We start from the raw sequence: 18,452 nt of genomic DNA, 5'->3' as shown, positions 1-18,452 counted from the left end.
CAAGTGTTGCAAGCTCTTTCCCAACACTGTTGGCGTTGAATTTAAAGGTACCACTTCAAGTACTACGCGAGGCTGTTGAGTCCCGAGTGATTTTAAAGCCAAGAGAAGCTGCTACTTGAGTCATGCCACCCCTCTCTGTGGTGGTCACACAGACGAATGCCTACTCTGACTGCAAACACTGAGATAACCTGGCAAGGATCGTGTGGCACCTTGTACCCTCTGCCTATTCCTGCCCAGCCAGCATAGCTGCCATTGGCACTCCGCACCTGCCCAAGATGCCAGGCTGAAGTGACAGGACATGCCTTCATTCCAGAACCACATGGTAACCGTGGAAACACAAAGCTGTCAGAATTCCAATGTGCATGGATGGTTTTTAAGTTGACAGAATTCCTGCAGGCCCCAAAAAACTGAGGCAGTGAATTATCCTCTCGACCTTTCGATTCTAAGCCAAACCAATGGCATCCCAAGTCTGCTGTCCCTCCCAGGACTGCACAAAATGGGTTCCGTGCAGTTTTGACCCTGGCTCCAGTGGCTCAGTGGGCATCTTAACTCAGAAACCGCCAGGGGTCACTGCCACTGAAGGTGGCAGCCTGGCATTGGCACGGATGGAGATGTGCTTTCTGAAAGCTGAATGGCACATAATTGGGCAGAGGGCAGTTTAGATTAGAATAGATTAGGATTCCCTACGTGTCAGCCCTAAACGCCCAAGTCTTTGCCTTGGCCAACACCGAAACCTTCTCTTAAAAAACACAGTGGACAAAATTATTCCTTGTCAACAGCTGCTGAAGACAATTATGAGTTCCAATTCATGATTTAAGAGTGACATGTATCCAAGTCTATATGGAATAGTTGTGAATGAAGAGATGTGTTGCTGTCACCTCTGATGGGCTGTCCCCTGCAGGTTGGCATAATCTCTACCCAGCAGGCCCCATGCTGGCATGGTCTCTGACAGTTTATTTCTGGATCTGTTTGATTTGTTCCTCAGTTGTGGAGAAAGGCTGTTTATGTTAGACATTCCGACGGGAATAATTATTCTGGTTGCCCTGTGCACCCATTTTGTTTTGAAGTGACATGTTACCAACTATGATGATGGAGCAAAGTTTTAAAAGGCTAGCATTGTACAAGGTGTGCCTTATTTAGAGAACAAGATGCCAACAAGGTGGTGAAGATGGTAGAGAAGCTACCGTTAGTCTTCATACCAAGAGGGCACACATTCCAAGGGTTCCCCTCCAAACTTTGGCAAATGACAGAATTCCCACACTCTCTGTTGATTCACACAGAGGGAAACCCTTCCCAATGGGAAAAAAGCATTCCATCATTGTGTTAAGAAGATCATTAAGGGGCCAATATCTGGGCGGGTGGGGAGTGGGTCATGACCTCCCGAATCATCTTGAAGTTGGGCACTGCCACTCCGGAGGACCCACCTGTTTTGCGCCCAGGAAATTGGCCTGTCGCAAAGATGTTACTACAGTTGTTATAGGGGATTCCAACATGCAGGTAGACTGGGAGAATCAGGATGGTGTTGGACCTCAAGAAAGGGAGTTTGTGGAGTGCCTACGAGATGGATTCTTAGAGCAGCTGGTGCTGGAGCCTACCAGGGAGAAGGCAATTCTGGATCTGGTATTGTGCAACGAACCAGATTGGTCAGGGACCTCGAAGTGAAGGAGCCATTGGGAAGTAGTGACCATAATACAATAAGCTTCAATCTGCAATTTGAGAGGGAGAGGGTACAATCGGAAGTGACAATATTTCAGTTGAATAAAGGGAACTATGGAGCTATGAGGGAGGAGCTGGCCAAAGTTCAATGGTGCAATACCTTAGCAGGGATGACAGTGGAGGAACAATGGTGGATATTTCTGGGTATAATGCAGAAGTTGCAGGATCAGTTCATTCCAAAAAGGAAGATCGATCCCAGGAGGAGGCATGGGTGGCCGTGGCTGACGAGGGAAGTTAAGAAACATATAAAGTTAAAAGAGAAAAAGTGTAACATAGCAAAGATAAGTGGGAAAACTGAGGACTGGGAAGCTTTTAAAGAACAACAGAGGATTACTAAGAAGGAAATACGCAGAGAAAAAATGAGGTACGAAGGTAAACTGGCCAAAAATATAAAGGAGGATAGTAAAAGCTTTTTTAGGTATGTGAAAGGCAAAAAAATGGTGAAGACTACAATTGGGCCCTTGAAGACAGAAACAGGGGAATATATTACGGGGAACAAAGAAATGGCAGAAGAATTAAATTGGTACTTCAGATCTGTGTTCACTGGGGAAGACAAAAGCAATCTCCCTGAGGTAACAGTGGCTGAAGGACCTGAACTGAAGGGAATTTATATTTGCCAGGAATTGGTGTTGGAGAGACTGTTAGGTCTGAAGGTTGATAAGTCCCCGGGGCCTGATGGTCTACATCCCAGGGTACTGAAGGAGGTGGCTTGAGAAATTGTGGATGCATTGGTGATTACTTTCCAGAGTTCGATAGATTCGGGATCAGTTCCTGTGGATTGGAGGGTGGCTAATGTTGTACCACTTTTTAAGAAAGGTGGGAGAGAGAAAGCAGGAAATTATAGACCAGTTAGTCTGACCTCAGTGGTGGGAAAGATGCTGGAGTCTATTATAAAGGATGAAATTACGACACATCTGGATAGTAGTAACAGGATAGGTCAGAGTCAGCATGGATTTATGAAGGGGAGATCATGCTTGACTAATCTGCTGGAACTTTTTGAGGATGTAACTCTGAAGATGGACGAGGGAGATCCAGTAGATGTAGTGTACCTGGACTTTCAGAAAGCTTTTGATAAAGTCCCACATAGGAGGTTAGTGAGAAAAATTAGGGCGCATGGTATTGGGGACAAAGTACTAACTTGGATTGAAAATTGGTTGGATGATAGGAAACAAAGAGTAGTGATAAACGGCTCCATTTCGGAATGGCAGGCAGTGACCAGTGGGGTACCGCAGCTTTTTACAGTATATATTAATGATATAGAAGATGGTATTAGTAATAACATTAGCAAATTTGCTGATGATACTAAGCTGGGTGGCAGGGTGAAATGTGAGGAGGATATTAGGAGATTACAGGGTGACCTGGACAAGTTAGGTGAGTGGTCAGATGCATGGCAGATGCAGTTTAATGTGGATAAATGTGTGGTTATCTACTTTGGTGGCAAGAACAGGAAGGCAGATTACTACCTAAATGGAATCAATTTAGGTAAAGGGGCAGTACAGAGAGATCTGGGTGTTCTTGTACACCAGTCAATGAAGGTAAGCATGCAGGTACAGCAGGTAGTGAAGAAGGCTAATAGCATGCTGGCCTTCATAACAAGAGGAATTGAGTATAGAAGCAAAGAGGTTCTTCTGCAGCTGTACAGGGCCCTGGTGAGACCACACCTGGAGTACTGTGTGCAGTTCTGGTCTCCAAATTTGAGGAAAGATATTCTAGCTATTGAGGGAGTGCAGCGTAGGTTCACGAGGTCAATTCCTGGAATGGCGGGATTACCTTACACTGAAAGACTGGAGTGACTGGGCTTGTATACCCTTGAGTTTAGAAGACTGAGAGGGGATCTGATTGAGACATATAAGGTTATTAAAGGATTGGACACTCTGGAGGCAGGAAAGATGTTTCCGCTGATGGGTGAGTGCCGAACCAGAGGACACAACTTAAAAATACAGGGTAGACCATTTAGGACAGAGATGAGGAGAAACTTCTTCACCCAGAGAGTGGTGGCTGTGTGGAATGCTCTGCCCCAGAGGGCAGTGGAGGCCCAGTCTCTGGATTCATTTAAGAAAGAGTTGGATAGAGCTCTCAAGGATAGTGGAATCAAGGGTTATGGAGATAAGGCAGGAACAGGATACTGATTAAGGATGATCAGCCATGATCATATTGATTGGTGGTGCAGGCTCGAAGGGCAGAATGGCCTAATCCTGCACCTATTATCTATTGTCTATTAACACAGAGGCCGTGCCTCTAATCCAGGTCCTAATTTGGACGGTGTGTTGTCACTAGTGTTACGAAGTTAAGCTTTGTTTTCTCTGCTTGTTTTTTATTGTTTGACTTAACTCTCAATATTTTCAGGTAATGTTCGGACAGAACAGTTGAGTCATTCTTTGGTTCACTTGGGCATCTATGACGACGGTCCGTATGAAGCGGGTGATGAAAGAAAGCAGGACGCTAATCTGATTCCTGTACCTGCCAATAGTTACTTAGGTAGGATTCCTATGCAGTGCAGACAGAGAGAGGTGACTGGAGGGTACTTTGAAACAGCTGAGGATTCCATTTCAGTTAAACAGTGTCATAATTTACCCCCAACCAGTTTCCTCCCCAGAATAAAATCGACTGATCAAAGGCATGCACTTTGATTCTGTTCCCTTCCACCTCATTAACACAGTGCCCCAAATTCTGCTGTGCTTCACAGGAACAGGTGAATCCGGGTGTATGGATGCCACCTGCAATGGGGTGCCAGGCTACTCTATTCCGTACCCAAGGCCTGCATTTGCCTTGCCTCTGCGAGTGGCGACGCAATGCATTGTGGTTCCGCCACGCCAACCTCCACACCTCTTGCCTTCCTGCCCACAGTGCCCACCCTGGCACCTCCACAGCAGAACCTGTCGCCACTTTGCAACTTCCTGGGAGCAGGAACTGCACTGGAAGTAACACAGGCCTGTCTTGAGCGGTGAATGGATTCCTGCTAGTTTGCACAGCAATTCTTTTCTCCCTTGTGATTGGAAAGTTATTTACATGACTGTTTAACCTTGAGGGGAACCCTCAGTTGCTCATTCAGTCACCTCTTTCTGTCGGGCCTTGCCTTTTTGATGCTAACTCATCTTCTTCTTCTCCCTCCTACCTCCCCTCCCCATCCATCTTGAATGCACAGGTTTAATATTTCTGACAACTACCAGTAGTTCAGACCCTGATCAGTTGGTTTACAAGACACCGGACCCAGCTGAGAAACCAGCCCGGAGTTCTCACGACGTAGCCCAACATAGTTACTTAGGTTTGTAACTGCGCATGTGGCAGGGAAAGTGTGCAGCCGTTCCCTCTTGTGTCGAGTATCTGTGTCCAAAACATTTGTTGTGAGGGCAAAAGAAAGATCAAAACCCAAATCAAAGTTCTATGTTGTCGTGTCTCATTTACAAGCCTCCATATTTCTGCACACTTTGAGGGCCACATGAACGTCACTGCTTCCTGTTGGTCAGGTTCCTTCGGGGAACACAAAGGCCAAGCGGTCAATTCAAAATCAAGATGGCCGCTTTCAATCAAAATTGTAGGCAGCCTGCCACAACGGTTAAGCAGAGCTTCTCTGTCGTAGCAACAGGGTATTTTAAATACGGTTGAGTGGATGAAGAGGTGGCAGTCAGATAATATTTTGGGAGAGTAATCATATTCTAATGTCTGGAGGTCCTTAAAGGTTGTTTCGGTTGCTGCCGTCAGGGTCTCTCTGCAACATGGGAAAACAACGAGTCACATTCTTGATCAGGCCCGGTTTATTCTCATCGAACAAAAGGTGAATTTGTTTGTTTCGGAAACAGATATAAATAGATCCAGCACAGTTCAAGCTTGTAAGTAGGGAGTCTTTGAAGGTCCAGTTTCATTGACAGGCGTGAGATAATTGTCAGGGAAACCATTAACCCATGCCTTCAAGGAAGCTGTCTTGTTAAGAGCAGCACTATAGGTGCTAAAGGCGCCATATGGAAGCAGTGATGTTGCGTGTGAGTTGTGTGTACAGCCCACGGCATTGTAACAGACTGCCGAATTGACTTGAACAAGCCATTCTGCCCCAAGCTCTGGTGATACCAAAGGAGTGTTTGTGCATTAGTTGGAAGTCAGCCCAGTCAAAACCAGCTACACTCAATTCTGGTAGTCCATTACACAGTTGGCTGGATGACCGCCTGCCATTGTGCCGACAAGGAGTGCTTTCTGTTGTTCTGCATGCGTTGGTACCAGAGTAACACCAGTGTGCCAGGGTTCAGTGCCTGCTCTCAGCACCGACCCCTGGTGCCTTCCACATGGGTGGAAGGAAATGTGTCTTTCAGCATGTCAAGGTTGGTCACTTGAAATATGTCCCCGATATTGGGAAATGTTGCGGAACCACTCCCAGGTAGATGTGGCAAATTAACATCGTCATGCGTCCCGTGAAATGGATTTGATGGCAGCATGAGGAGGGGTCCTTGTGAGTGAATGACTGAGAGTTAACATGCCAGCAGTGAGGATAGCAAATGTCATATTGACGTAGCACAGCAAGGTTGGAGTTTAAGGAAATCCCGCTGCGTTTCAACAGGGCATTGGTGAAACCACAACTGAGGCACTGTCGGCAGTACTTGTTTGAGAGGGACTGCAAGAAAGGGTCATTAGATCGCTGTCTTAGCTGAGAGGGTTGTCCTATGAGCAGAGGTTGTGTGGAATGGGCCTGTGGTTCTGGGGTCTGGAGGAATGGGAATCAAAGCAGAGAACATTTGTCGAGGGTTTAACCAGATGCTGTGAGGCTTCTTCCCCAGCAAGACAGTCTGGAACTAAGGGGCATCTCCTATTAATGAGGGAATGGCCATGTCAGACTAAGCAACGCTTTACTTGGTGGTTGGCAGATGTGTGGAATTCCCTCCTCCAGAGAGTTGTGGGTACTCAGTTGTCTGGAATGTGTAAGATAGTTTAGACAAAGATCTCCCTTCTGATTCGGAGCACTATTTCATGACTTGCTGGGTCAAAATCCTGGAATTCCCTCCCTCAGGGCATTGTGGGTCTACCCACAACACATGGACTGCAACGCTTCAAGATGGCAGCTCACCCCCACCTTCTCAAGGGGGGCAACTAGGGACAGTCAATAAATGCTGGGCCCAGCCAGTGACTCCCACGTCCCCATGGATAAATAACAATAAAAACTGAAGTTCAGCATGATCTTATTGACTGATGGCACAGGCTATTTATGTTTTTTGTCTCTTAAAAAAAGAATAAGGCTCATTTTTGGAAATCTTTAACTGCAGATTGGAGATAGTGAGGCTGGAAGAAATTCCTCTCCCCTCTAATGCCTGGATAAGGTTCACTATAATTTTCAACTTCCACAGACATCTTGTAATCGAAGCTGACCCACTAATTTATGATCTGACTTATGGGGTAACTAACCTCAATGCACCCATTTTAGGGCATATTTGGGGCCTATTATATTAACAACATCCTTTGTCCCAGAAACAATTGAAAGTGTTTGGACAGTACAGTGGCTCGGTGGTTAGCACTGCTGCCTCACGGTCCCAGGTTCGATTCCAGCTTCAGGTGACTGTCTGTGTGGGGTTTGCACATTCTCCCCGTGTCTGCGTGGGTTTGCTTCGGCTTCCTCCCACAGTCCAAAGATGTGCAGGGCAGGTGAATTGGCCATGCTAAATTGCCCGTAGTGTTAGGTGGATTAGTCAGAGGGAAATGGGACTGAGTGGGTTACACTTTGGCGGGTCAGTGTGGACTTATTGGGCCGAAGGGCCTGTTTCCACACTGTAGGGAATCTAAAAAAAATGCTATTTGAGGGCTGTTTTTCAGGCATCTAAGCTGCCACCTAAAACAGGGTCCATGCATATGCAAACAAGCAGATCATATTTTAGGTTCCTGGTAGGAAAATGGGCTACTGGCAAAGAAAATCTTCGAGGAGTAAGTGAGGTCTGCAGATGCTGGAGATCAGAGCTGAAAATGTGTTGCTGGAAAAGCGCAGCAGGTCAGGCAGCATCCAAGGAACAGGGGATTCGACGTTTCGGGCATAAGCCCTTCTTCAGAACACATTTTCAGCTACTGGCAAAAAAAAATGTATTTGCTCTCACTTATTATTTACAATCAGGCCTGAGGCCCAGTCTTCGGCCTTTTGATTCAGGCCTGTGTGGGCACCTTCAAGTCCGAAAGCAAGCACCAACAAATTCGCCCCGGGGAATCGTGAATTCTAGTTCAATTCCACACCTCAGGATACACGGTAGGCCATTTGGAACTGAGATGAGGAGAAATGGCTTCAGGCAGAGAATGATGTCTTGAGTTGAGGAACAGAGGTGTCTAATTGCTAACTCAGGGCCTGTTTTGATGTTGGAGTCAAGGTGTAGTGTTGGACAGAGTAGCGAGGGCTGTGGTCTGTGACCTGAGCTGTATCTGATTAGGAAACACTTGATGGTGAATACAAAAGTGGAAAAAGATCAGGCTCCTCTGTCAAATATCTCTGGTGTTGAGGGGTATTGAAAATGTGACGCATGTCCGTTCAGGAGAATCAGTGTCTGTTTCTCAAATATCCAGGATCCTATATTTCAAGAGACCAATATTTTCACATTTACTTTGGGAATAATAACAAGCATGCACCCTGCCCATGTGGATGTTTCCGAATCTCCTTGTACTTTGCCCATGTGATTCACTGTCTCTGGCATGTTTTGCCTGTTGCATGTTTCCTGCTAGCTTGTTGTGTTGCCTGGGACACTTGTCATGTCATTCCTAGTCTTTGTCTCCACCACTTCATCGATATCCTTAAAGCAGTTGCACTGACCGACTCCTATCGCTGGCATACACCACTTTGCTGGGCTGTGGGATAACTGGAGGGGCGTAATCCAGGAGCAGAGATGAAGTTCCAAATGGGATGGGTGTCAGGGTTTGATTCCCTGTCTATGCTGCATGAGTTGACTTGGGAGGCAATGATGGTGGTGACGTGATTGGCCTCTAGAGGGCCACAGACCCTCCAGAGATGGGGGATGGAACCGGCCTAACATCTGTTCCTGATCATTGTCCCTTGTCTGGAACCAAATGGCCCATAGTCAGGGGGCTTTGACTAAACTCACACACAACGACCCCTTGGGAGAAATAATGGAGGACAGCCAACATCAATGGAGGCAGATTCCAAAATGCTCTCTTTGAGAGAGAGAGAGAGAGATGGATAAATGCAAAGGGTATGGGGGGCTGGGAGGTGGGGGGAGGGGTGGTGGGGGGTTGGGAATGGGATCAGAAGTAGCTTGTGATCTTGGTTTAACCAGGTCATGAGATCCAAGTAACCAGTTAAGTTCCTTATCCATGCCATAATCACTTTTGTGTTTCATGCTCTCAAAATGGCTGACTTGTCAAGTGAAGGCTTGGATTGCTCAGAGTAACTCTAGTCCTGTCACTGGCCATGCGTCACCATATTGCACGACCAGTCCTGCCATCAATATATGCCAGTATTTTGACATGACTCTGATTTGCATTGCCACCTGATGTCATCGAGCAAAACCCTCCATTCCCCGAATTGCTGCCCGCTTGCTTGTACTGTCATAACAGCAACGAGAAACAAAATCCTTTGCTTTGGTCAATTAATGACCTGTCATTTGGGGTGTTCATTGCACAGCCCTTCCACCATCTTGGAGACGCCTGTGATGTTTCATCCTATCCAGCACGTCCTCTCACGCGCCTTTGTACTGCTGCAAAGCAGACCATTCTGTGTTTTGCATGGGTTTGGGGCGAGCGAAGGGTGAGCACCTTGCACATGAGCGTGTACTTTTACCCTCGTTTTTAACACAACACCCAGCGTCTCGAAGAGCACTTCATGCTCGGGTAACCATGGCAACCCTGCAGTGGAGGAGGAAAGGAAAAAAAGGTGATTTTTAAGGGATAAATGAACCTTGAGTTTGTTTATTGTTCACTAACTTAAAGTTGAATTCTCCAATTTGCTTCGTCACTTTGGGAGGGGTTATTGAGTCTTTGAGGAGTAACGATTGGGGTGACAAATCTAAACCGAAATGAACTGCACTGTAGGAGCCCACAGTGAGGTACAGCTCATTGGGTCTGAAGAAGACAAGTTGTCAAAAGCCACCTCGAACAGGTCAAAGTTCATTTAACAAGACGTTTGCTCAGTGACGCGTGTTATTGTTCACCAGCGAGTCACTTTTCCAATGTCGGGAAATGAGAGAGTTGTATTTTATGTTAATGTCACAGACTGTCTTCTCTTCCCAATACGAACAAACGTCTGATGGCACCAGCTGAGTGTAGGGGTTCACCATGTGAGGAACTGTCGACCTGAACCACCCCATAGTCTAGATTAGAGTGGTGCTGGAAAAGCACAGCAGGTCAGGCAGCATCCAAGGAGCAGGAGAATCGGGCAAAAGCCCTTCGTCAGGATTCCCAGCATCTGCAGTCCTCAATTCTGCCTGACTGATTTGAACCACCCCATAACCCAGCAAATTGTCACTCGAGTGCTCTTCTGCCACAGTGCTGTGTAGAGTTTGCACGTTCTCCCCGTGTCTGCGTGGGTTTCCTCCGGGTGCTCCGGTTTCCTCCCACAATTGTCCTTAAATTGTCCTCTGTGCTGGTTCAAACAGCTCGCAATAACAGAAAGGCTCAGTCCCATCAAACAAACCGAGGAATATAATGAGCAAAGGATGGTTTCGACAACGTTGCACTGAAAAGGCCAGAGCTCCCAATTAACCAACTCTTGCAGAACAAGCCCTAACATTTACATCCAAAGGAGCTCATTGTAAATTGTCCTATTCATGCAGGTTCCCCATCAGTGTACCAGGAGAGAATCTCATCTCCAGTTTTCTTGTTAAAACTCAAGACATATCTGTATTATGTCAAGAGGCGGCCCTTTATCTTTAGGCTTCAGAGCTGCTGACTGAGCCTGCTGAAGTTTAAATTCTAAACCCAGGATTGTAAAACCAATGTTCCCAAAATAACACAATGAGACAAGAGCCAGAACAGAAGTGAAGACCCACTTTAAAAAATTTATTAACAGGGCTAAAGGCTGGAAATTCTAAACGTATTCCCTTCTGAACATTGGATTCAAGGTGATCTAGTCAAGGTGGTTAAAAAGCCAAGAGGGTCTTTACTGAGAAACTCTCGTGCAGGAATGACAAACAATAGGACAGAACCCGAAAATGAGAAATGAGGCAATGTTTTGCCAGACTGATTCCTGGGATGACAGGGCCACGTGGAGGGAGACGTTGGATCAGTTCGGGTTATATTCACGAGAGTTTAAAAGAATGAGGGAGAGCTCATAGATTCTGATAAAATTCTCACGGGACGAGACAGGGTCAACGCAAGAAGGATGTACCTGATAACTGGGGAGGCCAGAACCAGGAGGTCAGAGTCTAAGGATACGGGGTAGGCCATTTCAGACTGAGATGGGGAGAGATGCCTTCACCCAGAGAGTGGGGAGCCTGTGGAATTCTCGGTCACAGGAAGTGGTTGAGGACAAAACATTGAATGTTTCCAAGAAGGAGTTAGATATAGTTCCCAGGGCTAAAGGGATGAAAGGATTTGGGGAAAAAAGAGGGAATGGCTATTGAGTTGGATGATCAGCCATAGTTGTAATGGATGGTGTAGCAGGATTGAAGGCCAAATGGCCTACTCCTGCCCCCTTGCTTCTAAGTTTCTGTGTTAATTGTAAAACCCTAAAAGACTGTGGATATTTAGGGCTGATTTTTCCAGCTTGGAATCCATACAGGTGGGGTAAGAGATCCAAGGGGCCAAGGCAAGGCAAGTGGAGTTGAGCTGCAGCTAAGCAATGATCCAACTGGGAGCTGGAGCAGCTCAATGGGGCTGACCGGGCTCCTCCTGTACTGATTGGAATGAGGTCAGCCAGGAATGAGGTCATAGAATCTGAGTTCCCTGATTGGGGCTGTTAACCTAGTCCAATCAGGGAGCCCTGGCTGACAGATATGAACAGGAGGGTCAGAGGTTCTGTTCACTCTGAGAGCTTGGGGCGGCACGGTCAGCACTGCTGCCTCACAGCGCCAGGGGCCCAGGTTCGATTCCTATCTTGGGCGACTGTCTGTGTGGAGTTTGCACATTCTCCCCGTGTCTGCGTGGGTTACCTCCGGGTGCTCCGGTTTCCTCCCACAATCCAAAGATGTGCAGGTCAGGGTGGATTGGTCGAGATAAATTGCCCATAGTGTTAGCTGCGTTAGGCAGGGGTAAACATAGAGTCGGGGAATGGGTCTGGGCTCGGTTACTCTTCGGAGGGTCGGTGTGGACTTGTTGGGCCGAAGGGCCTGTAGGGAACCTAAAAAAGAAGCTGGCTCTGAGGATGATGGATCAGAGTCAAGGACTCTCCACGTGTGGATAACGAGTGACTTGGTGGTGGGATACCGGCCTCTGTTGGTTATTTCACTTCCTGTTTCTTTTAACCTCTGACACTCCTGTTTATTTTCTTTTCTCTTTTACCCCCCAGCACCCATGCTGTGTGTGTGCGGGTGTGAGACCCAGTGAAAGACACAAATCTTTACTCAAATTCCCACCACCAGGAAGAAAGGACACACCCGAGTGGCCAGTGACAAGCAGTGCCCTTCACATCAAAGGGCAATGCTGTGTGATCAAACAGTGAAGGGGAGGTCAGGGACTAAATCAAAATAGAGTTGGAGGGGGAAATGATGCACTCCACTCCCTGCGGCGCCCACCTCTCCCTGAACAACTCCAGAATGTTGGTGGACACCGTGTGCTCCCTCTCTAGAGAAACCCGGGCTCTAACGTAACCGCAGAAGAGGGGCAGGCAGTCGGCCCTAACGACCCCCTCCACGGCCCACTGCCTGGACCTGTTTATGGCCAGGTTGGCCAGGCCCAGGAGCAGACCCACGAGGAGGTGGTCAGACCTGCCCTCCCCCCTCCGGACCGGGTGTCACCTCCTGTTTCCACTGTGTTGGTGATAAGTGCCTCCAACTAATGTTGATGTGATGTCAAGGACCTTTTCTGCATTACAACATGGGAGCTGAAACCTTTCAAATGAATTATAAGACTGTAAGATACAGGAGCAGAAGTAGGCCATTCAGCCCATTGAGTCATTCAGTGCGATCAGGGCTGATCTGATCACCCTCAAGGAGAAAGTGAGGTCTGCAGATGCTGGAGATCAGAGCTGAAAATGTGTTGCTGGAAAAGCGCAGCAGGTCAGGCAGCATCCAAGGAGCAGGAGAATCGACGTTTCGGGCATAAGCCCTTCATCAGGATTCCACTCCACTCCCTGCGGCGCCCACCTCTCCCTGAACAACTCCAGGGTGTTGATGAAGGGCTTATGTCCGAAACGTCGACTCTCCTGTTCCTTGGATGCTGCCTGACCCGATCGTCCTCAACCCCACTTTGCTGCCTTCCCCCCATAACCCTTCCCCATTAAAAAAATCTCCTTCAGCCTTGAAAATGCTGAACGGTCCAACCTCGACAGCCCTCTCTGAATTCCAACAGATTCACTTGCCTCTGAAGAAATTTCTCCTCATCTTTGTCATAAATGTGTGACTCCGTTATTCTGAGATGATGCCCTCTGGCCTGAGACTCCCTCAGCAAATTGTCAGCTTGTGCGCAGTGCCCCTCGGGCTACCAGCACTCTATGGGTTAAACGCAAGGGGAGCCGACTGCTGTTTTAGATATTTTCTTCCAGCATTTTCAAAAGAAGATTGAAATGTTACCAACAGTTCTAAATTTACACATGATGTAAATAGGATACAGTGCTGCTTTCTGATATATTTATAGCTCTGACCGGATTTAACCAAATCGTGACTAACTAAGAAAATTAGGAACACACCTAGGGAAGCAGGGTGTACCACACCCAGCATATACCAGCACAGATTCAGGGATTGCATTTGATGGGGCTTCCTATCATGGAAACTATCCAACAAACAAACCCAAGACACTTCTTGCTTGTAAAAGACTATATTTACATATATTTGAGGCACATGGGGAAGTCCAATAACTGAACAGACCCCCATTTAACCTCAGATGGTCGTCTTTCCCCACTTGGCAGCAGCTGCACTAGACTTAAGTGTGTCCCTCAACATGTCGGCCTAGTCCTCTGCAACACTCGCTTGGCGTCAACTCCCCGCTCTGGAAGATCAACAAATTTCAGGCAGTCCAAAGAGCGTCTATCAGCGATGGTCCTCCATGGAGAGTGTATGAACTCCTGGCATATGGCGCATATACCACTTCCATGGTAGAGACCATCTTGCGCGTGGGCTGCTCTGTGTAGGTGACTGCATCCCTGACTACACTCCCAGGAACGCCTCCAGTGCTGAGTGTTCCACATGGGTCTCCTCATATACCACACCCGAGAGTTGGTAGCCTCGAGTGTGTACAGAGGCCTCTCCTCCTCTGTCAATGCTTCTCGGAGGCCACTAGGAGGCATGCCAAGATGATCTGTTGTTCCATTTTTCTGTGCCTTCGCTCATGGTGTGACCTTGGTTTGACACCTTCCTGGGTCCTCATGGCCAAGATATAAAACTTAGAACAAATCCCTCATTCTCCATGACCAGATAGTGCCTTGAATAGAATTCAATATTGAATTCATCAGGTCGGGAGACTTAAGAGATCAGACAGGAGGGAAATTCTTTTGACTTAGAGGAATTCAGTGTCGTGATCCAGCAAAGTGGACAATTCAACTTTATTGTTTCTTCTAAAGATCACTAAATACTTGATCTGTGAGAAAAAAAAAGGTTCGTTATGGATAATCTGTGGAAATATTGAGCCGTGAGGACCAATCTGCCATTTTAAAGTAATGAGATTGTGCCTTGTGAGTGGAACGTTTCCCTGACCACACTCCTATCGGCATATTCCTGAGCAGTGTAGCTCACATAAAAGTAAGGGATACAGGGCCAAATAAATCCTCGAGATTAACACGGTATTAGTGCAGCTCAATTTGCTCAGGCTGCCATTTTTACTTTGTGTTGTTCAACTAATGCACAGTTACAGAACAAAACGTATATACATTTGGAACAATATTTCACACTGAATTCAAAATCTATCCACTTTTCTGGAGAATTGAGCCTTGAGATTGGACATCAATACAGGTGCTGCCATTTACTGATCTCTCTTTGCTGTAACAATACATTTCTTAATCTGAAGTGAGGTTTTTATGCTATGGAACCATTACACAAGCAGTTGGCTATTTTCGAAGGTGTATTGCATATTTCTAACCTGTTACTTCCTCTGTAGTCTACACTCCCCATGACTGAACTTACTTCCAAATTGACCCAAACCAGTACAACGTGCAGTGAGAGTGCCCATAGGGCCTGAAATGTGTACATATTGTTGGGGACTTCCATTTCATGGGGAAAATCTCTATCAGTTGAAGCCAAAGCGAATTAATCCCGTGTGCACAATAGGAGATATACGTTCTTGTCCTCAGTTGATAGAACATCTGCCTTTGAGTCAGAAATTTGTGAGTTTGAGGCCTAATGCAGTCCCAGAGCCTACCCAAACTCCCTCGCTGCTTGAGTATAACACTGAGCGAGCGCTGTTTTGGCAGAAAAGCCAACTCTTAGACATTGAAGCCCTGCCCTGTCTGTTCAGGGGAACGTGGAAAATCTCACACCGCTCTTTGAGGTAGAGCAAGAGCGTGCTCCCTCGTGTCATTACTCCCACAACCAAAACGGTTTACTTCCTGAATTGGCTGTGTGTGAGATCATGCTGTGTGCATATTGTCTTTGGCTGTTGCCCACAATGTTACATCTCCAAAATAATTCATTGGCTCTGAAATGCTTTGGGCCTTCCTGAGGATTTGAAAGGGACTGTATTAGATACGTTTTTCTTTGGCCGCCCTTCTACACGGTGGCACAGCGGTTAGCACTGCTGCCTCACAGCGCCAGAGACCTGGGTTCAATTCCCGCCTCAGGCGACTGACTGTGTGGAGTTTGCACGTTCTCCCCGTGTCTGCGTGGGTTTCCTCCCACAGTCCAAAGATGTGCAGGTCAGGTGAATTGGCCATGCTAAATTGCCCGTAGTGTTAGGTTAGGGGTATGGGTGGGTTACGCTTCGGCGGGTCGGTGTGGACTTGTTGGGCCGAAGGGCCTGTTTCCACACTGTAATGTAATCTAATCTAATCTACAGATGATTTCCTCCTGGGTGGGTGCCCCTTTGTGCCAAGTGGGAGTGGTTTGCCAGTTCTGAATCCTGCTGATGCCTCCATCCTGCTCTGAGTGCAGGCTGGCTGGTTCCCATTACGGCGCTGGAATTGTCCCACCTTGTTCCATTCATCTTGTCCCTCGATGCAATCCAGTCCTGAGGCCTCCACTGGCATTTCCTTCAGAACTCAGCTGTAAAGGTGCTGTAAACAGTAGTGCACTCAAGCTTGTGGCTTTGATTCTAGGAACCACAAAGGTTCTAAGCTGCGTAGACCCAAAGGATTCCAGATCCGATTCCTGGTGGGCCCTGAAGGTTTCAGCACTCTGGGGTGGGCCGCAGGGTGGGATATTGGCCGTGTTTGCCACTCCTGTAGTCCCTTGATGGTCATGACCCCTGACGATGCCCTATCCACTGTCAGCTTTAATGAGTGTCCATTCAACTGAGTGAGCCGCCATGATTAAAACTGTCCCCCAATGTCAGTCAGCCCACTTTAAGACAGGAGGGGAGAGGAGGTTGAGGGAGGGAGTGAATTCTGAACTGGTCCCTCGGCTCCTTGAACTTGAACATCTCCGTGACCAAACATCTCCCGGTTTGTTTGAATCAGGCCCGTCGCTGTTTGGAGAAAGGCCCGAGGGTGGGTGGTGGATAGGTTTCTCAGTGGGTCAGCTAGTTAGCGGCCACCAGGTGGCATCTGGTCAGGCCTCGCTGCCAACGTCTGGCAGAGGAGGGTTAATGGCATGAACAGGAGGTTGATCGTGGTCACCAATTTACCGGCCCCCTGCTCTCTCAACCTCTTGTTACTTCCTGTCAGGCTCAAACAGTGAATAACTCTGGTCTGGAAAGATACAGATGTTGCCACCTTCACCAAGGTGGACTCTGCTTCAGACTCTTTTCTTCATCTTGCTGAGGCTGCAGCGGTCTTAACAGTGACTCCTGGCTTGTAGGCTCGATGTGTGGTCTTCTGCGATGGCGGCAGAGTGTCGCCTGGTGGAGAGGGGCCTCCTGGCTGTGATAGGCCCGGAGGGTAGACTCTTTTGGTGGTGGCGGGGCATCAACTGGAGCGGTGTGGGTGCCCGGAGTGGGGGCTCCCAGCTGCGATGGGCCCGAAGCAGGGCACCTTGCTGAAGCCCTGGACCTGTGTTTGGGACCCTGACCAATGAAGATATACTTTTCTTCTTATTCCTTTATACCTCAAAATGGCGCCGGATTATGGTGACAGAATACTTTTCATTGTATCTCCCTCAATGTATGTGACAATAAATCGTTCATTGATTCTCATTCTTCTCAATCCCAATGAGTACAGGCCCAACCTACTCAACCTCTCCTCATAAGACAGTCCCTCCATACGTGGGACCAGCTGAGTGAACCTTGTCTGGACTGACTCTGATGCCAGTCTATCTTGCCTTGGATAAGGGGCCCAAAACTGTTCACAGTATTCCAGCTGTGGCCTGACTTGTGTCTTGTACAACTTTAGTGAAACGTCTCTACTTTAATATTCCACTCCCTAAGAAAAAAGGGCCAACATTCTATTTCCCTTCCCCCTCACCTGCTGAACTTCGATACCAACTTATTGCAGTTCAAGGACACGGACTTCCAAATCCCTCTGTTCCATGGCTTTCTGCAGTCTTTCTCCATTTAAATAATATTCAGCCCTTCTATTCTTCCTGCCAAAATGCATCACCTCACATGTTTCCACCTTATATTCCATTGACCAAAATCTTGCCCACTCACTTAACCTGCCTCTATCACTCTGCAGACTGTGTGCCCTCCTCCCTACTGGACGCCCTCCTAGATTGGCGGGTGATGAGATTTGGGAGGAAGATGCTTTCAGGGGGTTGTAGCATTGGCGAAACTGTGAGGTCAAGGGGAGGGAAGAAAAAGTTGGATTCGAACCATCAATGCTTTTTAACTCTTTCTTTTGAGTTTTACACAAAAGTCGAACTCTTGTGCCAGAAAAGTGGATATTTAGCGTTGGTGTAAGTCTTCCAAATGGAGGAAAGGGACATTGCTTCCCATCACTTGGGGGAAAAAAAATCAATGAATGGGCAGTTTGTTAGGTGTCGTTTAGCTTTACGCATAAGCAGTTATAAACGCTGACAATTTATCATATTTAATGATTGTGTTGATGGTCCTTGCAGATCTGTGGTTACTCACAGTGTTTCTATGCTTCAAGTGACTGGTTGCCCAGGTGAAAAATCCGAATTTACTGTCGTGTCTTTTACTCAAAGCAAACATTATTCCCGGCTCTCAGATGGGAATGGTCAAGCCATTTAACCTATTGGTCCCAGTTCTTTATCCTGCCTGACATTATGGTGTGTTTTAAATCGGTTTCTCGCTGGTGTGCTGACTACTATATTACACTAGGTCTTTATCCTTCTGAAGTCGCCCTATTGCACTGGACTGTCACCTTTTCAAGCGAGTCATCCTGCGGATAGGAACTCAATTTTGACTCTTCTCTCCATTTATGGAGGGGATGTTGGCTTTGGGACCCTTTAAGTAAAAAGTGAGGTCTGCAGATGCTGGAGATCAGAGCTGAAAATGTGCTGCTGGTTAAAGCACAGCAGGTCAGGCAGCATCTTTTGGGACCCTTTAACCGTGCATCGATCCCTCGGGATGGGTACAAGAGCTGGAGACATGTTGGTGGACGTGCTCATGAGACCACAGGAGCA

The 18,452-nt window shown here is 47.3% G+C and overlaps 1 protein-coding gene across 4 annotated transcripts in view; it reads left to right on the top strand.

The window, feature by feature from the left end:
• LOC132805812 (integrin alpha-7-like) overlaps positions 1–18,452 on the top strand; it is a 178,753-nt gene that overhangs the window by 104,607 nt on the left and 55,694 nt on the right. For 2 of the 4 annotated variants that reach the window (XM_060821093.1, XM_060821096.1), the window contains exon 5: positions 4,063–4,194. In XM_060821093.1, the coding sequence (XP_060677076.1) occupies positions 4,063–4,194 (132 nt within the window). Of the gene's footprint in view, positions 1–4,062; positions 4,195–4,861; positions 4,982–18,452 lie in introns of all 4 variants that reach the window. The other 2 variants (XM_060821097.1, XM_060821095.1) reach the window with 2 other exon arrangements.

This window comes from Hemiscyllium ocellatum, chromosome X (assembly GCF_020745735.1).
Source record: "Hemiscyllium ocellatum isolate sHemOce1 chromosome X, sHemOce1.pat.X.cur, whole genome shotgun sequence".
In the NCBI taxonomy this organism is placed as follows: Eukaryota; Metazoa; Chordata; class Chondrichthyes; order Orectolobiformes; family Hemiscylliidae; genus Hemiscyllium; species Hemiscyllium ocellatum.
The sequence above is the reverse complement of the archived record's forward strand: the minus strand, read 5'-3'. Positions and strand labels throughout refer to the sequence as shown.